The sequence below is a fragment of the Aplidium turbinatum genome, chromosome 4 (genome assembly GCF_918807975.1).
Source record: "Aplidium turbinatum chromosome 4, kaAplTurb1.1, whole genome shotgun sequence".
Classification (NCBI taxonomy): Eukaryota; Metazoa; Chordata; class Ascidiacea; order Aplousobranchia; family Polyclinidae; genus Aplidium; species Aplidium turbinatum.
The window spans coordinates 1065326-1087543 of record NC_137475.1 but is presented as its reverse complement, the minus strand read 5'-3'; the positions used below and the strand labels follow the sequence as shown (position 1 = coordinate 1087543).

The 22218-nt window shown below is 39.4% G+C and overlaps 1 protein-coding gene across 1 annotated transcript; it reads right to left on the bottom strand.

Annotated features, from left to right (window-relative positions):
* Positions 1-213: 213 nt before the first annotated feature.
* Positions 214-21955, bottom strand: LOC145768575 (uncharacterized). The gene is made up of 8 exons (XM_082580100.1): positions 21793-21955; positions 19882-19938; positions 19173-19271; positions 18763-18819; positions 17835-18035; positions 17228-17377; positions 14798-14964; positions 214-2204 (listed from the first exon to the last, which is right to left on the bottom strand). The coding sequence occupies exons 1-8, from the start codon at positions 21914-21916 to the stop codon at positions 2061-2063; spliced, it is 999 nt and encodes a 332-aa protein (XP_082436226.1). The 5' UTR covers positions 21917-21955; the 3' UTR covers positions 214-2060.
* Positions 21956-22218: the final 263 nt, after the last annotated feature.

Below are 22218 nucleotides of genomic sequence, written 5' to 3'. Positions count from 1 at the left end.
TTTTTGCATAAAACTAATAATCACAACTGATTCTTCTTTTGTCTACACATGATTTTTATGTGATTCAAGCGATGTGAGTTCGTGCAATCACTGCACGGTAGGCACTTTAACAAGCAGATTTCTAATAATCCACGCGCGTGTCCAATCCAACCACTAACCAATGAGATGCTGCGTTATCTGCAGGGGCGCCGGAACGATTTTTGACTGGGGGGGCAAGATTACAAAAAAAGGGCACTTTTGTTTACTGAAAGGCCAATTTTTTTTCAAGTTTTAAGATAAGATATAGCGATAATGCTAATCTATCAGCTCACTATAAATTGAGTAATGATAGCCTACAAGTGTCCGGTATACAAGGAAGGGCATTGTTCCCGACAATTATTCACCAAATCAAACGTCATATAAAACCGTTATGGTCTACTTAACCTAGCTGGCATCTTACGTCATGGAAATTGCTAGAAAATGTCCAAATATTGCACCATCGGTCGTAAGACCTGATGAAATATTGCATCACTACCTTTGAACAACGGTTTGAATTGCGTGACAATGTCTTTCATTATTGCGTCACAGTTACTGTGTACGTGCATTTGAGATATCGCAAATTATTCTAGTCATTCGTAAAATTGTTTGTTGGAAGTCAGTCGCATATTTAACTGTTTGCTTGGTGCTTGCTAGCTGGACAAATTTTCCGTCTTTTATCTAAGTAGTTTGTTCTGTAGTGACAGTTTTTTAGAGGTGTACGGCGTTGCATCTCGATTTCGATAGCCGCGGGCTAATTTTACAGAAATACAAGTTTGAATAGACGTTTCAAAGGAGTGTTTCTTGTTCGGTCATTACATTCAGACGAACGGATTCGGGAATCTTATGTTACAATTTTCCCACAAAGAGATTATGGTTTACCGCTGTGACCAGGCATCATGCTATGTTATAATGATGGAACCTACTGTCAAGCCTTAAAGCAGCCTGCGGCCATGGCCGCTAAGTAGTGCTTGAATGACCGCCGGTGCTACCTCCTCAATCGGCCAAGTTTGGCCGCCGGTCTCTTCTAGCCAATTATTTATTTTCGCAATAGAATGATCGTGGATTAACTGTCGAAAATATGTAGTATCAAAAAGTGACGCAAAATTAGGTCAGCGCGTCATAATCGCCACTGTTGTATTTGCGGGAATATTTGTTATTGATGGAATATATCCATCTGCGATTACCAGCGCTGTAAGTCTTGTTAGTAATTCCCGATGTTTATTTTAACAAAGTCTTAATCCGAAGTGCTAATTTACATTGGCTGGTAATATTGTCGTTTTTATGTCGATTCGATGTTGTCGGACATTGAATCGTTGTTAAAAAGGAGAACTAAGTTAGTTGACATCCGAGGGGAAAACATTTTTTGATCATATGTTGCAAAAATTATGCTTCTTTTTAGTAATGTCCTTCACATCATTGAAATACTTATTTTATTACCTTGCCGTCATCGTCAACATAATTATGTCGAACGTTGTTTTTCGTTGCTAAAAAGAATTCTAGGGGAGTGGCCAACTTCTTTAAAATCAGCCACATTGGAGACACTCGTTCGAGTGTCGTTAGATGGTACCGCAGTACTGGATTACAATCCCGATAAAGCAGTTATTGCGTGGTGCAACGATTCTATTGCAGGACGTCGCCCAGGCCCAGCCTTCAACAACGCTAAGTGATCATTTTAGCATTGTTGCAAGTTTAATTCTATTTACTTGTGCTATCGTTATTTTTATTTTGTATTTTGGCCTCCAAGCACGCATATTTGGCCGCCGAGAAGGAGCTCCCGGTAAGCCACAATGGCGCCGAAAAAAAACGAGTTTTAAGGCCTGTACTGTGTTGCAAAATTTTGTGCCCTAAATATTATTTTGAGGCAAAAATGAAAGATTATAATTAGGCTAAAAGCGAATAGCAGAAATTGTTATATTGCGAAATGTGCAGTAGCTTACATGACTTTAAAAGGGCACCATTGTCAGCGTAGCTTCTGATTGGTTCGTGGATTATTAGAAATCTGCTTGAGTGCCTACCTCACTGCACATGCGATAAGATTCCATTCAACAAAGTAGATATTCCATCCTCAGACACGGGGTGTTGTTGACATATGACATCACAATGAGACGGAAATAGCGTGCAGTTACAGCTTGAGGGAATCGGTTATAGTAGTGTGTATCTCCAGAATCCACATGAACTTGAAAGACCTTTGAAAAAATATGTATCTTGAGTATTTTTGTACGAAGGTGTGTTCATCTGTTTTGATAATCATCGAATAATCTAACTGCTCTCACCCATAGCTCAGTTGGTTAAACGCGCGACTTTATGCACAAAGAAACAATCAAAATTTTCTCGTATTGATTATTATTTACCATTTAGCAATTTGCAGGTTGTACATGATGATGTAAAAGAACTTTTTGTGCCTTTTGTAACTAGGCTATCGCCTGAATAGTGTTTCTTTAGCCTACTCAGTAGCTTATATATTTTTTTTTGAATTATTACACCGAGAAGTGTTTTTCGAAGAATTTTATGATAACTCCTTCGGTCACCAGACGTACAATTGAACATCATTTTTAGATGTTTTTTGTTAGCTCAAGCGTTACAGTGAGACATTTGAGTGACTCGAGGTACAATATTGTACTGATAACTGTAACACGTGACAGCAGTTTTGGCTCTGAGCGTTCAAGCGTTGAAACCGCTTGTTGACTTTCAATCAAGATGGCTATCAACATGCTGGCAGCAAGCGAAGGTAAGAAAAATAACTGTTAAAATAACTATGTGGCGCCCGAGAGCTAATTTTTCTCTGACGCAGAGCGCGTCACTTCTATGATGTCAAGCCGTATTCTAGAATATTCTCTGTGACGCTAGAGAGCCATTTCCTCTAACGTAGCGCGCGTCAATTCTATGACGCCAAGTCGAATTCTGGAACCTTCCTTCCAATCAACAAATACCGCGTGCTCCCGGAATGTAGTTTTGTAATCAATTTTTGCATTGTGCCTGAATCGCAGTACTACTGTATTTCACCGACAAGTAAATCCACTGTTATATTACGTTAGATGGTCGCATCTTCGCATGTAGAATTGGCAATGCCTGTGGATTGCGCCTCTCCAATTAAAGCTAGAGTTCTTTTTGAAACTGCAACTATGATCCTTCACTATTCAGATTATTCAGGCTACTATTCCATTTGTAATCAAACTGGTTGGTTGATTTCTGCGGTTTCTATAATGTAAATGGTAAAATGTAATATGCAGAATTCTGTTCTCTGGAAGATGCAGTCGTGAACGAAGTTTCTTTTCCCCAAAGTTGAAGTTCTTTTTGTTGTGATAAAGTTCATAATGTAGTACGCCAGCATGCTAGTATTTCTGTAGTGGAATTGTCAATAGTTCGGTGTTCTCATTTTGCTATGTTTGGATTCTGTTCTTCTGAAACCAGCAGTCAAGTTAATAAACAACGCAGTCTTAAAGGATTCTATCTTGTGGTGAAGTACTATTCTGTCAGCTAGTCAATAAAATAGGCATTGAAGAAGACTATCGTGTCCTGGTCATTCCTCGCCAGTTCTGATCTCGATTCTGCCCAGGAATGTCGCCGCCAGCACGGACGGCTGCATATGAGCGCGCGTGATAACTACCGCGTCCGCTACAACTACAAACCAAGGAAGTAAATAAATAATTAAGCGTGTAAGTTCAATTAGTAATCATTAAAGATTACGTAGAGAAAAATTTTATGTAGATCCTTAGCAACGATTAGCCTAGAGCAGGGGTCACCAACCTTTTTTGCATGCGGGCCACTTTGGCACTAAGGAGAGCTGTGGCGGGCCGCACTAATAAAATTTTAGGTAGGATGACTCTTATGCTAGAAAAGAACGCATTTCGTACCCATTATCCAGCGTTACATGTTGTTAATATTTATCTTAGAATACCGCAGCAACAAAATTAGTCGAACAACGCTACTGCCAGGCCAAACTCCTTTAACAACACTTTTGACTTCTTTAACAATGCCTAATAAATGGGGCCACTTGTTTTGCGCACATAGCGAGGCGAGCGGTTTCATCAGAATATTCATCGCCAAGCATGAGTGATGTTGTCAGTTCGCTTCACAAAAGATATCTTGCAATTAACAGTTTCAGTAAACAAGGAAATGTTTGACACATCGCAATACAGGCAACAATAGTGACTTGCCAACATATTAGCAAAAAATAGACTCCAATAACAGGGAGAAAGAAACCAGGCACCATCAAACAAACGCTTATGGAAATCACCGAAAAAACGTTTCTATCGTAACTCATGAACAGTGTTTCCTCTAAACAAGCAATGAGTTGGTTTTTCATCCTTTTTGTGAGAGTCTATAAAACCGCCTTTCTTTGATTATTGGCCAACTATCACTTGCGGTGTGTTACTGCCAAATTTCTTATTTAAGCCCTCTGCATTCATTTGTGACTCGTTTGTTAATATTTGGCTTTATCTTTTTTGCAAGTCTACTGTACTAAAAAAGCCACCTGTTTTTGTTTCTCTTTTATAATGTTTGGCCTCTGTCGCATCTGCGTTTTGCACCTGTGGTTTGTTTTCGTAACTGATTAGTCAACGATATAACGTCAGTTTTTCATTGAATTATACAACCATTATGACCTATTCGTTTTTTCAATAATTGCCAATCCTTGAGAAAGGGCATTCGTAAATTGTACTGTAAATCGTTTTTGTTTCATTCTACAAAATTGCTTTTCTCCAGACGGTCGCAAATTTAAGAAATCTCAAAGTTACCTGTGTTGAAAAGATTGTCTAGAAACGCACAATAAGAACACGTGAAACTCAATTAAAAACTCATGTGTTGTGTTGTTGGTAGCAATCTAGACAGTTCAAAGAGAGCAAAGGTCAACAACGACAAACAAAATACGTCACTGTAACGTCGCAATCAAATAGACAAAGCGGACGTTACATTCAGTTTTTAGACATTTCAATCAAGAAAGTCGTCGTTGTTGACAGTGAGCGAAGTTGAATGTCAAGAAAATGGCAACAAATTCTGTAAAGGAGACAGACGTGGCAGATAAATCAAATGCCGAAGAATCAACAAATCCAGAACCCCAAACATCAAAGGTGACAACAAGATCACAATCAAAAATGCTCTACCAAGCAGAAAATGGCAGTCTGCACCCAAGCGACAGCACCAGCAAAGTTTCCAGCAAAAGCCACTCCTCTACAATGAGCGCTAAAATTAAGAAGGCGGTAATATTAGCTCGTATGGAATCACAAAAAAGGATCTGCGAGTTGGAACAAGAGCAAGCGAAAGCAAGGGCAGAATTTAAAACAATGGTCCTAAAACAAAGTCAGCTACGTGAAGAACAAGAAAGAAAATTCCTGCAACAAGTCCAGGAAGCTAAACTAAAGGCAGAGCTCCAAGAGACAATTGCCCAACTTTCGGAAGAATCAGAAGAAGATGCTGGTGAGCGCTATAAAATGTCTAAAGACAATGTTGATATAAACGGACAATTTCAATCGAATTTAGCAACTAATGTAAACAATAATTCTGTGTATCCTATGTTATCCCAATTAACGTTGAGTGGCGTAGAAGCCAGGTCTAACATTCACGAATCTATTGTCGTTTCAAACAAAATTAATCCTTCACAAACAGTAACAAATAAATCGTTTGTGAGACATGAGCCGAGTACGTCGTATGCCCAGACCCCTGTACTAAATCAAATAAACAATAATCAATCAGTAAACTCGAAACAAATTCCAAATATTACTATCAACCCGTCCCCACTGTTGTCTGTAGAACCCCCAATCTTTGATGGAAATTCTGCTGAATACTGTGGTTTTATAGACGCATTTGATACGTTAATTGATTGTAATTTCACAGAGCCTAAACGTAAACTTTTTTATCTGTTGCAATACACCAAAGGCTCTGCGCACACTTTGGTAAAAGGGTGTCAATACATGCTTCCCCACGAAGGTTACACAAAAGCAAGAGCTTTGCTACAACAAACCTTCGGTCAAAAATTTCAAATAGCTCGCGCATGTGTTGATTCCGTCATAAACGGGCCATCTCTTCAAAATTCTAACAAGGATTCTCTAATCAAGTTCTCTTCGGAACTTACTTCCTGCATATGTGCATTGTCTGGCATGAATTACTTACAGAAAATTGACAACATGGATACCATAACAAAAATAATAAGACGCTTGCCAAGTGGCTGGTATTCTGGCTGGTTACGCGAAGTTGACGTAATTTTGCATGAAAGAAATCAAGAAATAAGCCTTTCAGATCTCTCACGATACGTCTCGCGCAAAACGAGAGAAACGACCAACTTGGCATGCGATATTCTAAAATGTACTAAAAAACAATTCGATGATTCCAACTCCAAACGTAGGAGCAGCGTAACCTTTGCAACGCTAATAAAATTGTCGAACCATGAAAAGACATGCCATCTGTGCAGAGATAAACATTTTCTCAATCAATGCAAACAATTTCGAATGATGAATATCGACCAAAGGCTTAAATTTGTAATCGACAACAAACTCTGCAAGTGCTGTTTAAATGTTGATCACTGGGCATATCAATGTAAAAGGAAGGACCCTTGCATAAAACGAGGATGCACTGAACGCCACACTACTCTCTTGCATCCCCCAGATGCAACACAAATCACCACAAGTATCGCACCTAAAGACACAACAACTCAAAAAATTAATATCAATCAACCTACACAAGCAATACGCAATGGGCTTGTCAACACACGAACAAATTCTCGCAGTCTGCTTCCCATAATCCCAGTAAAGGTCGACTGCAAGGAAGTAATCAAACTATCACTATACAAGCGTTTTTGGACAGTGGAAGTACAACATCTTTCATAACAAATGATTTGATAGAAAAGTTGCAAATTGCCGACTGTCAAGAAACTAACATTTGTACCATCACGCTAAACAACACTGGCAAACGTAACAAGGTAAAAGTGGTCACAAATGTCGAAATGTCAGATTTTGATGAAAACAAATACATTTCTCTAAGCTCTCTTTACTCCACTTTTCAAATTCCTGTTTCAAATACAGATATTCCTACCCTAGAAGACACTAAACACTTTCCAGAATTTGCAAACATCTCGATTCCCGATGTTGACGCAGAGGTAGGACTTCTTATCGGCAATGACAATCCGTACGTTCTCCAACCACAAGAAGTAATACAAGCAAAAGGTGGCTATTATGCCATCAAAACGGCCGTTGGTTGGCTAGTGAATTGTCCTAACAACAAACAGGATCAAAGTAAAACTAAAAATTTCTTTACCAAAACTTCTACCCATCCAATGTGCGACATGTGCTTTGACGCTGTTGACTCGATTGTTAACTGTAAACCCGAATTATCTGTCCAACATGCTCAATTCATGAAATCTGTTAACTCTAGTATCAAACTTTTGGAAGACTCGCACTACCAAATCGACTTGCCCGTTCGAAATCCGGACCTAAAATTACCCTTTAACAAATCTCAAGCTCTCCAAAGAATTAATTGCTTGAAACGAAAGTTTGAAAGAGACGCTAATTTCTTCATGGACTATAAAAGGTCTGTTGATGACATGATCATGAATCAATACGCCGAAAACGTTACCGATGTCCCTGGAATACATGGAAAAACTTGGTATATTTGAGAAACTCAGAGTAGTATTTGATTGCTCTGCCAAATACAAAGGTATCTGTCTCAATGATACTCTATTACAAGGCACAAGACTTTATTTTTACCTTTGTTCAGTCAAAACACTTTGCCAACGAAATCAGCCAACTGAAAGCACAAAAGCCATTAAACAACTGCAGTAGCTTAATAAAATTCGACCCTTTCTTAGAAAACAATTTACTAAGAATTGGTGGCCGCATCAAAGCTGCACCTCTCAAATACGATGCAAAACATCAAATTATCCTTCCAAACCGCTCCCAAATAGTTCCTCTCATCATTCAAGAAATGCACGACACTTTGGGTCACACTGGCAGGGAACACGTCTTGTCTGCCCTGCGTGAAAATCTATGGATTATAAAAGCCAATTCAGCAGTCCGCAAGGTTTTATCCAAATGTGTTGATTGCCGCAAAAGAAGTGGAAAACTAAGCGCACAAAAAATGGCTGATCTTCCTAAAAACAGATTGACACCAGACAAACCTCCATTCACCTACGTTGGTGTAGACTATTTTGGCCCATTTATTATTAAAAAGGGTAGAACAGAATACAAAAGATACGGTGTCATTTTTACTTGCCTTGTATTAAGAGCCGTACACATTGAAATCGCAAACTCTCTCGACACTCCATCTTTTATACTCGCTCTACGACGATTCATCGCAAGAAGAGGGCAAGTAGAAGAAATTAGATCTGACAATGGTTCAAACTTTGTTGGCGGTGAACGAGAAATGAGAGAAGCCATCAAATCATGGAACAACAGTCAAATCGAAGATGCTTTAACACAGAAAAGCATCAAGTGGATCTTTAACTCTCCAAGTGCATCCCATCATGGAGGTGTGTGGGAAAGACAAATCAGATCCATTAGGAAAATCTTATCAACTATCTGTAAAGGCCAAACTTTAACAGATGAAACGCTGACTACCTTCATGTGTGAAGTAGAAAACATTATTAACAGTCGCCCACTTACAAAATCGTCAGACGATCCTAATGACATGGAGGCTCTCACACCGAACCATTTGCTTCTTCTAAAACAGCAAATAAACCTTCCTCCAGGCTCATTCACAAACAAAAAAGAGCTTTACTCTCGAAAACGCTGGAGACAAGTCCAATACATGGCCGACGTCTTTTGGACACGGTGGGTAAAAGAGTACTTACCTTTGCTCCAGCAAAAACAAATGTGGACCAAAAAATCTCCTAATCTGACTGTGGGGGACATAGTTTTAATCGCTGATAACACACCCCGAAACAATTGGCTCATGGGTCGCGTAATTCAAACGTTTCCCGACAAAAATGGCATTGTCCGCAGCGTTAGCGTTCAAATTAAACAGTCCTTGATTGTCAGACCAATTCAAAAGTTATGCTTGATCGTTCCTGCAAAACCAATGTAAATTTGTGCTGATTTCTGGTTTCTCATGTTGTTTATACCTGTGTATTTGAACAAATGTACGAGGCCTTAAAGGGGAGGAAATGTTACTGCCAAATTTCTTACTTAAGCCCTCTGCATTCATTTGTGACTCGTTTGTTAATATTTGGCTTTTATCTCTTTGTAAGTCTACTGTACTAAAAAAGCCACCTGTTTTTGTTTCTCTTTTATAATGTTTGGCCTCTGTCGCATCTGCGTTTTGCACCTGTGGTTTGTTTTCGTAACTGATTAGTCAACGATATAACGTCAGTTTTTCATTGAATTATACAACCATTATGACCTATTCGTTTTTTCAATAATTGCCAATCCTTGAGAAAGGGCATTCGTAAATCGTACTGTAAATCGTTTTTGTTTCATTCTACAAAATTGCTTTTCTCCAGACGGTCGCAAATTTAAGAAATCTCAAAGTTACCTGTGTTGAAAAGATTGTCTAGAAACGCACAATAAGAACACGTGAAACTCAATTAAAAACTCATGTGTTGTGTTGTTGGTAGCAATCTAGACAGTTCAAAGAGAGCAAAGGTCAACAACGACAAACAAAATACGTCACTGTAACGTCGCAATCAAATAGACAAAGCGGACGTTACACGGTGCTTATCAGCATGGCAAGCAGTGCCGGATTAACTATAGTAGCAGATGTAGCAGCTGCTACGGGCCCCGCGCTTCACAAGGCCCCGCGCTAGGTGAGCAAAACATTTTTTTTTGCAAAAACTGTCGAACATAGTTGGTAAGTAATTTTTGGCTTGCAAACTGGAATGACATGGGAGAATATTAAAGTTGTAAGATTAAATTACTTAGTCCCAACGTCTTATCCCTTCCTAATTATTGTAAACTTCAAAAACCGGTAATTTCCGCTGGAGGCAACTGCCTGATCGAGTGCCACGAGCCCACTATACTAGTTGTTTGAAAGATTATTCGACTGTACTGTACACCAGTGAGAAGAGTATCAATCTTGCCGATTGCCTAGGACAGAGTTACTACAACGGGTCCAACATGAGCGGAAAATATAACGGAGTAGGCCTACAGGCACTTGTCAAAAAAAATGGTGCTATTGCAGAATATGTTCCATGCTATGCTCAATTGCTCATTCGTTGAATTTAGTTGGTGTATGCGCTGCACAATCGTGTCCAAAAACAGTTCAGTTCTTTGACTTCGTTGAAAATATCTAAGTTATGTAGGCTATTCTTTGCTGTTTCAACACACCGGTGGTCCGTTTTGGAGTGTTCAGGTGGTGGAGTGCTAAAGAAGCTCTCTGAAACACGATGGTCCGGAAGAGTTGATGCCATTAACGTAATTAAAGAACGTTTTCTTTTCAAAAAGGAGGCACTGGAGAAACTTTCAAATGACCAAGTGCAAAAGGCAGAATGTCGACAGCAGGCAAATGGACTCCTCGAGAAAATGGAGTTGCTCGAAATTGGAATCTTAGTGGCTTTTTGAAATAGCTTACCCGATCGCTTCCAGGAAAGTCAAACCTCTCTTCAAACAAAGTGGCAAAATCTCAACATTGCTTCAGCGTTGTGTGCCTCTTTGGCAGGATCCCTACAGACTTTCAGAGAACAATTTGCTAAGTTTGAGTCAGAGGCGCAGAAGCTGACTCAAGTGTCGGATTACCGACCAACAAGCACAAGAAGAATTGTCCAAAATCGAAGGCGAGATCAGAGTGTAGGCAGTGGCCGTTTAGTTTCAGATGCAATGAATATCAACTAAAGACAGGTTCCCGGTGGAAGTTTTCCTTGCACTTGCAGTATTGGACAGCTTACAATCTGCGCTGGAGCAACGCATACACCAATTCGTAAAGCACATTGCTATTGATTGCTCCTCTCCAGAACTCAACTATTTCACTTCGATTAAAGAAAACAATATTGACACCACGTTTCCTAACATTGACAATTTGTTACGCATTTATCTATGTATGATGGTAACTAATTGCACTGGAGAGAGATCATTTTCAAAATTAAAGTTGATTAAAAACTAGCCTATCTGCGAAACACGATGGGGCAAGAGCGGCTACACTACAGTATAATCACAAAATGTCAAATCTATAAAATATTCAATTACTTCCCAGTCATTATCTGTACATCAAATCAATCTGCTACAGGCCCCGCACTTGGTTAATCCGGCACTGATGGCAAGAATTGTTTATTAACAACATTTTGCTGTACTCAGCTAAATATTTTCATAAACATAATAATTCCACTTTGTACGCGTTTTAATCAACCACTGGGACAGTATGGCTGGTCATCGCATTGGAATAACTTTAAGCAACCCCCACCTAGAACTACGATCTGATTGGTCGGTCAGTGGAATTGCATGCAAAGCGAAAATCTGCTTTCCGGAAAGTATTTTTTGCCTTCATGCTTTTAATTTTTCAAGAAAAGTATTTTTGGTTATACGTGTACGCTGATACCTTTCGCGGGCCACACATAATAGCGTGGCGGGCCGCATGCCGCCCGCGGGCTGCCAGTTGGTGACCCCTGGCCTAGAGAATTTCTTGGCCGAAACCACGTACAATTGTATGTTGCGTGTCTCAGTTTTACTTCAGCAGCAAAACGTGGTGCAGGTATGGATTACCTACTTTTTCTTGAATGTCTGCAATTTTTATGCACTTACGCTCTAAACTAATGCAGAAATAATTATAATCTAGTTTTCTCAAAGTTTGGTATCATTGATTCAATCTTTGATTTGAATTTTTTTAAATAATCTATTCTTTTTTTCTACATTTTTGAAGCCTTGATTTTTTTTTCAGCCCTACAAAAAAGGAAAAGAAAACCAAAATTGGTACCCTTAGATGATGTGCTGAATCAACTGGATGGGTCAGACATTGGGTTTTCGGATGAGGAAAGTTTTGATGATGATGACAACGACATTGATTATGTCCCAGAAACAACCAGGGTCAAGCCATTACCATATTTATTAAGTTCTGATTCTGGTTCCAGTGATACTGAAGGAGCGAATTTAGTTTCTAACACTAGTTCATCTAATTTGGCAAGACAATCAAAAGCAAAGAAAAAGAAGAACAGTGCAACTGCTACAACTTCAGCAAAGGAAAAGACAGTTATTGATTGGACTGGGAATAATTTCACTCCTGGCGACCTCAGCTGAAAGGACCAATTTCACATCGGAGAAGAAACGCACTCACCACTTGAGATTCTCATTAAATATTTTCCAAATAAACTTTTTGAAGAATTTGCGACCGAAATTCGCCAAAACATGCATATTGTGTCTGCAAAGGAACCTCCGAATAACAATACAAACAAATTCTGGAAAGTAGCACCAGTCATCCATGCTGTTCGCAATGCTTGCCTTCAAGTTCCCAGAGAGGAACTTTGCTCAGTAGATGAGCAGATGATCCCTTTTACGGGGCCGATACCTGCAAAACAAGTGATTAAATCAAAACCTACCTCCGTTGGTGTTAAAAACTGGGTCATTTGTGGAAAATCAGGCCGTGTTCTTGATTTTGAACTGTACCAGGGAGCTGGAACTGGCATTTCTCCAGAATACAAGAGTATGGGCTTGGGTGCTGCAGTCGTTTTAAGGCTAGCAGACTCTATACCAAGAAACAAAAACTACAAACTATAATCTTTGACAATTATTTCACCGGTATTTCTCTGCTTAGAGAATTGAAGAATAAAGGTATATTCTCTCTTGGCACAATGAGAAACAATCGCATGTACAACTGCCACTACTCTCTGAAAAGTAAATGAAGGCTCGTTCCCGTGGTGAAATTGACTCCAAAATTTCTGCTGAAGGGGACATTTGTGTCAGTCGTTGGCTTGACAATGGGATTGTTACACTTGCTTCAACTTATGCCGGCGTTGAGCCCATTGATCAAGTACAACGTTGGAGTGAGTCTAACAAAGAGCACATCATGGTCGACCACCCCCATTCCATTGCTGTCTACAATAAATTCATGGGTGGAGTAGACAAAATTGACTTTCTAATATCTCTGTACAGAATTAGGGCGAAGACCAAAAAATGGCCTGTTCGCATTTTCTTTCATTTTCTTGATCTGGCACTTGCCAATTCATAGCTGGAGTATCGCGATTTCGAGCGGAAACATATGGCACTCCCAAATCAAATATTCTTGATTTACTTGATTTTCGCGATGAAGTCGGTCGATCTTTGACAACCTTGACGGTGCAAACAAGGCCTGTGGGTAGGCCTAGATCCCTGACCGACAATGACGGAACCCTTGCATCCCAGCCTAAAAGAGCTAAAATAACAGCCATGCCAGTGCAAGATGTGAGGTATGATTGTTTTGACCATTGGGCTGAGTTTATTGATGGACTTGGACAGACCTGCAGACTGGAATCTTTTGTTTTTTTTGTTTGTTTTTCATATATTTATCCTGCATTGCGGGAAAGCGGACTTGAGCACTTTGCATCGGTGTACGCCTTCCAACGTACACCTGACCCACGCTGCAGCCGACGGCAATGTCTGTTTCCGGTTGTCTACTCTACTTATGACTTAAATTTGGTAGCCTACTGCACTACCCATTACTCGAAATCGATCACTGGGTAGAGGCAATTATCGTAAAGTTTCTTGCCCAGAGAAACAACAGCAAGTGCTGGTGGCTGGAGTCGAACATGCAGGCTCTCGACTGCGAGCCCAACGCGCTAACCACTCGCCACTGCTGCCGCAGTGGTAGTTGCGGTAGTCGAAGCAGAGTCCGATGTATCAAGTGCAAAGTTCATCTATGCTTGAACAAGCACAAGAATTGCTTCAAAAATTTCACTAGAAGTAACAGACTGAAATGATTTCTTGCAATTTCAAACGAACAAGAGACTAATTTGAAACTGTTGAAATGTGGACTGTTTTGATTCAAACTCTTTCAATAAAAAACAGTTGATTTTGTTATGTTTGTATAAATAGATATATCTACATTTTGGCTAGTTGAGTCACAGACAGTACAATTGTGCAATTAAGACAGTCACAATTAATGCGTACAATCGTACGCACCCCCTAATTTGCATATTATAAAAGAAAAATTAAAAATCAAATATTTTCCGAAGTTAGTGGCCTAAAAGACCTCTAGGGCAGAAATTAAATTTTATTTTATAAAGAAATATTGTATCATGACCGAGGGGGATAAATCATTTCAGAAACTAATCAATCCAGCCCGAATAGGTATTTGCTGTTTTTTACCTCATTTTCATATCATATCTAATTTTGAGTGTTGTATAATTTATTGCGTTGTTTTGTATGTGGTAGCCTACGCTTAGCTTATGTATTAAATCACCCCAATTCTTCAATTGACCCGTGCGCCTTATAGATTCCAGCCGAGAGAGAGAGAAAAAAACTTTTCTTTTGTCTGTTGCAACAATTTTACGGTATAATTATAAACAATACGAATAAAATAACACCATAGCAAATCTATATTCCACAACAGACAGGAAGCAGCGAAAGGCTACATCAGTCATTGAGTCAGCTGCTTCTCGTGTTATCAAAGATAGGCTGATGTTCATTAAAAATAAAAAGAACGAAAGTTGTTTACTGCTGCGATAGTCAAGCGAAGCCCTGTGGTTTTTACCAAACTGACCCTTTCAACAACAAGGGCTCAGTTTCCACCCTGCTCATACGTCTATGTGTTTGGGTGGCAGCTAACTTCGGTTGGGTTTGTGCTGTCATCCTGGTTCTGCAAACTAGGCTACAATTCATTTGTGTTTATAATGGTTGTAATAAATTAATTAAATATATTAAATTAAGCTCAAATAATATGTGGTGATACTTACTTTATCTCCACCAAAATGGTTCTGGATCACTTCCATTGAAGAAGGTTTTGGTCCATAGGCAATCTTAAATCCATCAATCCACCAATTTTTTCTACGATGACCTTGAGTTATGACTCCCACAACTCTCGTGGGAGTCAGAAAATCTACTTGTAGCCAGGATCCAGTATCTAGAAAACAAAATTAAGATGTTTTAATATTGGCTTAGTAATATGTTAAGTTTCTTAAGTCCGCCGCGTTAGCTCAGTGGTTACGCGCCCGGCTCAAGATCAGGCGGCGCTGGTTCGACTCTCTTGGTTTACGCTTGAGCAACGCATTTCAGGACTGCTCTCCGTTCAGCGGCATCTTATGGATGGAATAATTCCCCGGCAACAAGGCTTCAGCAATCGGAAAAACTTCACTCTGTCAATCTCGGTAATCTTGTCAATCCCTACGTCAAGAGCCTCTTCATCTACAAGCATGTGAAACTACCCGGAATAACCTATCAAGGCTTTGTCAGTCCGAGGATAAAAATTCAAAACTAACCAAGCCATCACAAAATGTCTCAGGTGATAATCAGCTTTTATTCCGACGTTTCGTCAATCAGACACGACTGACTTCTTCAAGGGGTTAGATCAGGTAGTGCATGACTACCTGTCTAGCATGGCAAAACACAGAACCATGTTGCTGTAAACCAACTATAGGCTAGCCTACATGCAAAATGAAAAACAACTTTCAAACAAAAAATATCGCGCGCAAATTTTGAAACTAAAAAAGGAATGAAATGCTTTAATCAACAACAAACTTAAATAAAAGCAGGGAGGGAGAATGACCAGTACGCTATGAGTCATCATGAATCAAATTCTACACGCACCACTGCACAATCAGCATGAAACCAATTTAAAATGCCTAACAAGATTTTGCAATAGTATTTTCGCAGATAGCAGGAAATGAAATGCCATGATCATTTCGATTTAAGAGGGTTGAAATTTTTCATGGGGTTGAAATTTTAGAGCCCTTTTATTAATAGCACATATGACAACCAAATCAAAAATTGTGTGCCGTTTTGTTGAAGCAATGTACGTAGAATAAACCTAAATCAGACAGTCCGACTTGACAAAAGTCTGCACGAAAATCCATCCATGTGACGTCACAACCAAACAAACAACAGACTTACAGCAGTATATCAACTTCAATCAAGTATATCAGTGTATGGTAGATGGTGGTTTTTAACTTTTAGGTTGTCGTTGGCAAGCATAGGCTACCGTGCTTTCTTGGAAGTCCATTGAGGCGCGAAGTAGCCTATTGTGCACAACTTTGTTGCGTTAGGAACGTTTTGTGTATGTGCGATATGGTTTGGTTTTTGAATCTTTATCCTCGGACTGCGGTGGGATGGCGTAGCGGATAAGGCTCGCGTTTTACAATCATGCAATCCTGGTTCGACTCCCGGCTTAAGCTGGTTGTTACATAATACCGCTCACCTCTACCCAGGGTGTAATAAATTGGGTGGGCGTAGTTGCTGCAGAAAAGGCGGCCGAGAGAAAGGAACTGGCAACCCTACTCTCGTCAGTGCCGAAAGCTTAGTATAATGAGAATCTTATCTTGTCATCTCCCGATGCTTGGATCAGGTATGAGACTCACCTTTACCTTTACCTATCCTCGAACTGACAAACCTTGATTGGTTATTCCTGGTAGTTTCGCATACTTGTAGAGGCTCTTGAAGCAAGTCCGGTTACCGAGATTGGCAGAGTGAAGTTTTCCGATTGTTGAAGTGTTATTGCTGGGGAATTATTCCATTCACTAGGTGCCATTGAATGGAGAGCAGTCCTGAAATGCGTTGCTCAAGCGCACACCCCGAGGGCGGAACCTGCGCCATGATCTTGAGTCAAGCGCGTAACCACCGAGCTAATGTGTGTACCAATGCACTCATACAAACTTTTCGCGAGACTATCGGTGAATTTTCGGTGTTTAAGATAATGTAAACTGAAATTTCAATATCAGTGTAAGTGCGTTTTTTGAAAATTATAGTGGATAGTGTGTTTGTGGAATTGTGGCGATTGACGAATGACTAAAAATGATACGGAAGCGCTGTTTTCGTGTCATGTTACGAGTTGAAGTTTTCATCCACATAAAATACCTCATCTAAAGTTACGATGATGTGTTGATTGAGGACCGCTCAATGCATTCCATAAAATTGTCAGCAATGACCAAAGAAAAGCAAGAACCCATCGGTGTAGCCGTAGCCTATCGAAAATTTGATGAAAAAGAGCCTTTGCGTCCTTATATTTACAACAATAAAAAAACTAGATTAATACATGCTGCTCAAAGTGATGGCAGCGACAGAAGAATCGTACAAAGCGCAACACATTTAAACATTTATAGCAAAAGCGTAAGCGACAAATTTACATTACAGTTAAACCAATTGTAGTTCAGATTGAGGGGAACGGTACTCACAGTTTTCTGCTGGATGCCATGTCCCTTCATTGAACGCGGTATATCTGTCCAACCTTCCAAATGTTGGTAACCAGCCTGCCAAATAGCCCAATGCCGAAATTTGGTCGTTTCTAATTCTTCCGTCTTTCAACCCAGCTAGACACCTCCCAGCTAGAAAGTATAATTATTTAAGAGGAATACTATTGGTTAATTTGTCACTTTCTTAATTCAGCATTTGATACCGTTCCTGCATGCCATGCCACCATGTAAAATTTACTTGCAAACAAACACTAGACAGTTTACATGCTACTTGAATCGTTTGTAACAATATAAACAGACATAGCTGAGAACACCACAGCATCTAACATTGTAACAAACAAAAATAATGTTTACGATGTTTTTTTCATCAACCCAAACATATGGGTGACATTTCATAGCTATTGCATGGTCCACATCCTGATCATGTCTAGCCAAAAAAAAACAGTTCTTTCTAGATTGATTCAACGTCTGATAAAAAGAAGGGCTGACTTATAAAAAGCAGTTAATGAAGCTAATTATTCAACCATAAGATTCTATAAAATGTTATTGTTATTATGTTATTGTTATGATTGCTAAACCGTAAACTTACGTTCGCAGGTGGGAGGAGCGTCTGTCCAATTTTGGTCTCTCCGACATCCCACCACTAGTTTTCCTACCTCGTACTCCGCTATCCAATAACCTTGGTCGCATGTGTAGGTTATGCTCTCCCCTACGGCAACCCTGGTTCCCCCGGCCAAGTTCGTTGTCACGTGATTAGATTGTGGAAAGTTAGGAACGCGACAAAAGCCGCCTGGAATAACAAGTCACTTTCAATCATTACTGTGAACACAACTTAAAGCTAAAGACAAATTGATTGAACATACAGCAATCATTGTGCAATCACAATCACATGCAACTCTCCTCGGTTGTTTGGCCGAGTGGTGAGAGCGCCAGAGAGATACCTACTGTATTTAGAGTCAAACACGCAAATTAATTTAAGGAACTAGATTTTTTCCTGAAATGAATCTGAATGTCAAGCACCCAATGGTGTCTGTTACATAACCAAGTGATACGATCCCTGGTTCGACACCGTTCAAGAGCATGCAGCAGTGTCTTTGGCAGGCCACTAGTTGGAGGCAAATACTGAGTTGCAGTTGTTGTTACACAGACACTCAGAATTGCTATGACGACTGCGATAAAAACAATTCAGAAAATTTTAAATACACAATCACTTGTCCTGTCGGACTCTACTGATGGTCATATTGTACCAAACAACAACCACTCACCCAGTCGGACTGAACTGATGGTCATATTGTACCAAACAACAACCACTCACCCAGTCGGAACTCCACTGATGGTCATATTGTACCAAACAACAACCACTCACCCAGTGGAACTCCACTGATGGTCATATTGTACCAAACAACAACCACTCACCTAGTCGGAACTCCACTGATGGTCATATTGCACCAAACAACAACCACTCACCTAGTCGGACTCCACTGATGGTCATATTGTACCAAACAACAACCACTCACCCAGTCGGACTCCACTGATGGTCGTCACGGCTTCTGCTACAAGTTGCTGGACGGTTTCTGCAAATATTACATGATTAGGCTACAGAGCCACACTTGACAACTCTTTTGAGACTTAATTTCGAAACAAAACATGTTTCTTGTTTCTTAGAAGCAGTGACGTAGCTACCGGTTATACAGTGCAGGTCTAACTTATATTTGTTAGATGTGAATTGTATGCCGAAAATTGAATGGATTCTACTGTAGACAACTAATCGGATCTTCGGCTACATTTCATAAATTTTATGCTGAATACTAAATATTGAATATTTTTATTTGACCTATAGCATGACGTCATACAATAAATCCAATGTCAAAGAAACCTGAAGTCATTTTTATCAATTGTGACGAAATAACACCAAGTGCTGACTCACCGTTGAGTCTTCTGATGTCGGCATCATATCGATCGCAATCACATCGGTTCTGCATTGCTCTTGCTTCATCCAGCGTGTTGGCGCCGCATTGCAGGATGGCTGAACACAATGGCTTGATATTAACTTTTCAAAGACAACCCTCACACATGAAATAGGACAATAGCGCAGTAATTCTTGACTTTTGATGGAAACACTTTAAAATCACAAACAAGGGCGTGTACCTCTTTGTGGGATGGTTGAGAATTAATAATCACCAATGTAGAATGTGGTTTAAAAGTCAAGCGGTTAATAAAGATTATGATTCAATTGTTTTAAAAGTTGCATCAACAAGTCACAATTTCTTTAGACAAATTACAATTAACTCTAATGATTATTATTATTATTTATTTGCGCCAGAATCATATTAGGATTCAGCATTCACTTACCTTTAGAAACAGCTTCATGCCCCTGAGTGGTGCGACCACCCCTGGATGAGAAGCTTTAGTCTAGGCTAGAGCCATTAAGAGTTATAGTTACAATATAAAGTAGATTTCCAAATGAAATAAAAGATGTCAAAAGTCTTAAAAATTACTCTAAATTTCGTTACGTGTCTTTCTAATTTTTATTTTCGTTACACTGTCTTGATCAACTTACAGTAAACTGACCATCCACTGGTTTTAAACCTTTGTAGGCTGAATTTTCATAAATTTTATTTTCATATTTTCCATACCCGGTTTGCTCGAGTTCCTTATCGCCGCCAGTTCCGATACAAATTGTTGAAATGTTTCTAAAAAAAAAAATGAACAAAGATTAGAAATCCTATGCTGGGCTGCCGGTCGGCAACCCAAGCTATGTTTTGGTTTGGTTTTGGTTGGTTTTGAATCTTTATCCTCGGACTGACAAAGCCTTGATTGGTTATTCCTGGTAGTTTCGCATACTTGTAGACTAATGTAGAGGCTCTTGACACGGGGCCGGCTACCGAGATTGGCAGAGTAAAGTTTTCCGAGATTTACCATTAACCGTAACCATTACCTTTTAAGCATTAAACCATTAACCGCAACCGTAACCATTTCAACGCAAGTACAAGTTATCGGGGACAATGTGTTATTATAGCAGAAACTTTTTCAATCTTTTCAAGAGCTTCAAGCAGCTAGGTTTCAAAAACATTTAAAAGGTGTTCGCAAAACTATGATGCTACTTTTTACAGATTGTTTTAATAAAACTGCAGTTATTGCGATAATACTAAGAAGCTTAGAATGTTTTCGACGGAAAATGTTCAACAGGAAGAACTTAAGAAATGTTTAGTGTTTGATAACTCGACAATCTTCAACCATTTCTTGTAGACCAGGTGTCACCAACCGGCGGCCCGCCACGCTGTTATGTGCGGCCCGCGGAAGGTATCAGCGTACAAGTATAACCAAAAATACTTTTCTTGAGGAGTTAAAGAGCATGAAGGCAAAAAATACATTCCGGGAAGCATATTTTTGCTTTGTTTACGATTCCACTGACCAACTAATTAAATTGTAGTTCTAGGTGGGGGTCGCTTAAAGTTATTTCCATGCGATGTCCAACCACGCTGTCCCAGTGGTTGATTAAAACGTCTGTTTTCGAATTTCAAAATTGTCTGTCAGCATAGAGTTGCTTATTTTAAGTTTGAAAACGTCATGTAAACACTAGTGTGCGTTTCACCGTTATTGTGTTTCATAAGCACTAGCAGTGTTCCCTTTATGCAAGTTTTTGTTGGCAAAATATGTCGGTGTGCCAACTCAATTTATAATAAATTGGCAAAACATTATGTATAAATTTAAAGACTTTTTTTGGTTGTAATACGAAAATATTTAGCTTAGTAGCTACTGCAAAATGTTGTTAATCAACAATTCTTGCCATGCTGATAAGCACCGCAACCCGCAAGTGACAGTTGTCTAATAATCAAAGAAAGACGGTTTTAGAGACTCTTACAGAAAGGATGAAAACCCAATTCATTGCTTTCTTAGAAGGAACACTGTTCATGAGTTACGATAGAAACGTTTTTTAGTGATTTCCACAAGCGTTTGTTTAATGGTGCCTGGTTTCTTTCTCCTTGTTATGGTAGCTTATTTTTCGCTGTTATGTTTGCAGATCACTATTGTTGCCTGCATTGCGATGTGTCAAACATTTCCTTGTTTACTGAAACTGTTAATTGCAAGATATCTTTTGTGAAGCGAAGTGACTACACCAATCTTGCTTGGCGATGAATATTCTGATGAAACCGCTCGCCTCGCTATAAGTGCGCAAACAAGTGGCCTCGTTTATTAGGCATTGTCAAAGAAGTCAAAAGTGTTGTTAAATGTTAAAGGAGTTTGGCCTGGCAGTAGCGTTGTTCGACTAATTTTGTTGCTGCGGTATTCTAAGATAAATATTAACAACATGTAACGCTGGATACTTGGTACGAAATGCGTTCATTTCTAGCATAAGAGCCAACTTACCTAAATTTTTATTAGTGCGGCCCGTCACAGCTCTCCTTAGTGCTAAAGTGGCCCACATGCAAAAAAGGTTGGTGACCCCTGATGTAGGCTAAGCATAGATACAAACAAAAAGAAATTAAAAGCCAATTTTTTCCACACAATAACCAAATACCGTATTGCATAACAATCCTACTCACCACTAAGCTCCCTGTTTTTGCTCTCAGCAGTTGAGTCTCTTGCGCATTCACAATTGGTTGAACTTGCAGGGTTTGATAAACAGGGATGCAGAAAAAGCAACAGCAAACAGACTTTTGAAAACATTTTTGGCTTTGGAATATCTTCTCTTTGAAAGTTATCTTATGTTTCGCATCAAGTGCTCACACTCCACAGCAAAGTTGTATTTATAAGTTTTCACTGAGGAACTGAAACCTATGCCACATAGAAATCAACTTGAAGTAGCAGAAACAATCAGTTTCAGTTCCTTAAATAGGAAAATAAATAAAAAAGTGTCTGCGATAAGAACATTTAGCAGGAAATAGAATGCAGAAGTTATTCAATTTTGCAAAACTAAACGCAAATGTTTACAACGAATAACGTTTTTGATTGGTTGCCTTTTGCAAAGT

What these genes read in the sequence shown, in the direction of transcription:
- LOC145768575 (XM_082580100.1), bottom strand. Translation starts at nt 21,916, where the DNA reads ATGTTTTCAAAAGTCTGTTTGCTGTTGCTTTTTCTGCATCCCTGTTTA. An exon ending in CAAAAACAGGGAGCTTAGTG is followed by an intron (nt 19,939 to 21,792) that starts GTGAGTAGGATT and finishes TTTTTTTTTTAG; the next exon opens with AAACATTTCAACAATTTGTA. An exon ending in CATCAGTGGAGTCCGACTGG is followed by an intron (nt 18,036 to 18,762) that starts GTGAGTGGTTGT and finishes TTGTTATTCCAG; the next exon opens with GCGGCTTTTGTCGCGTTCCT.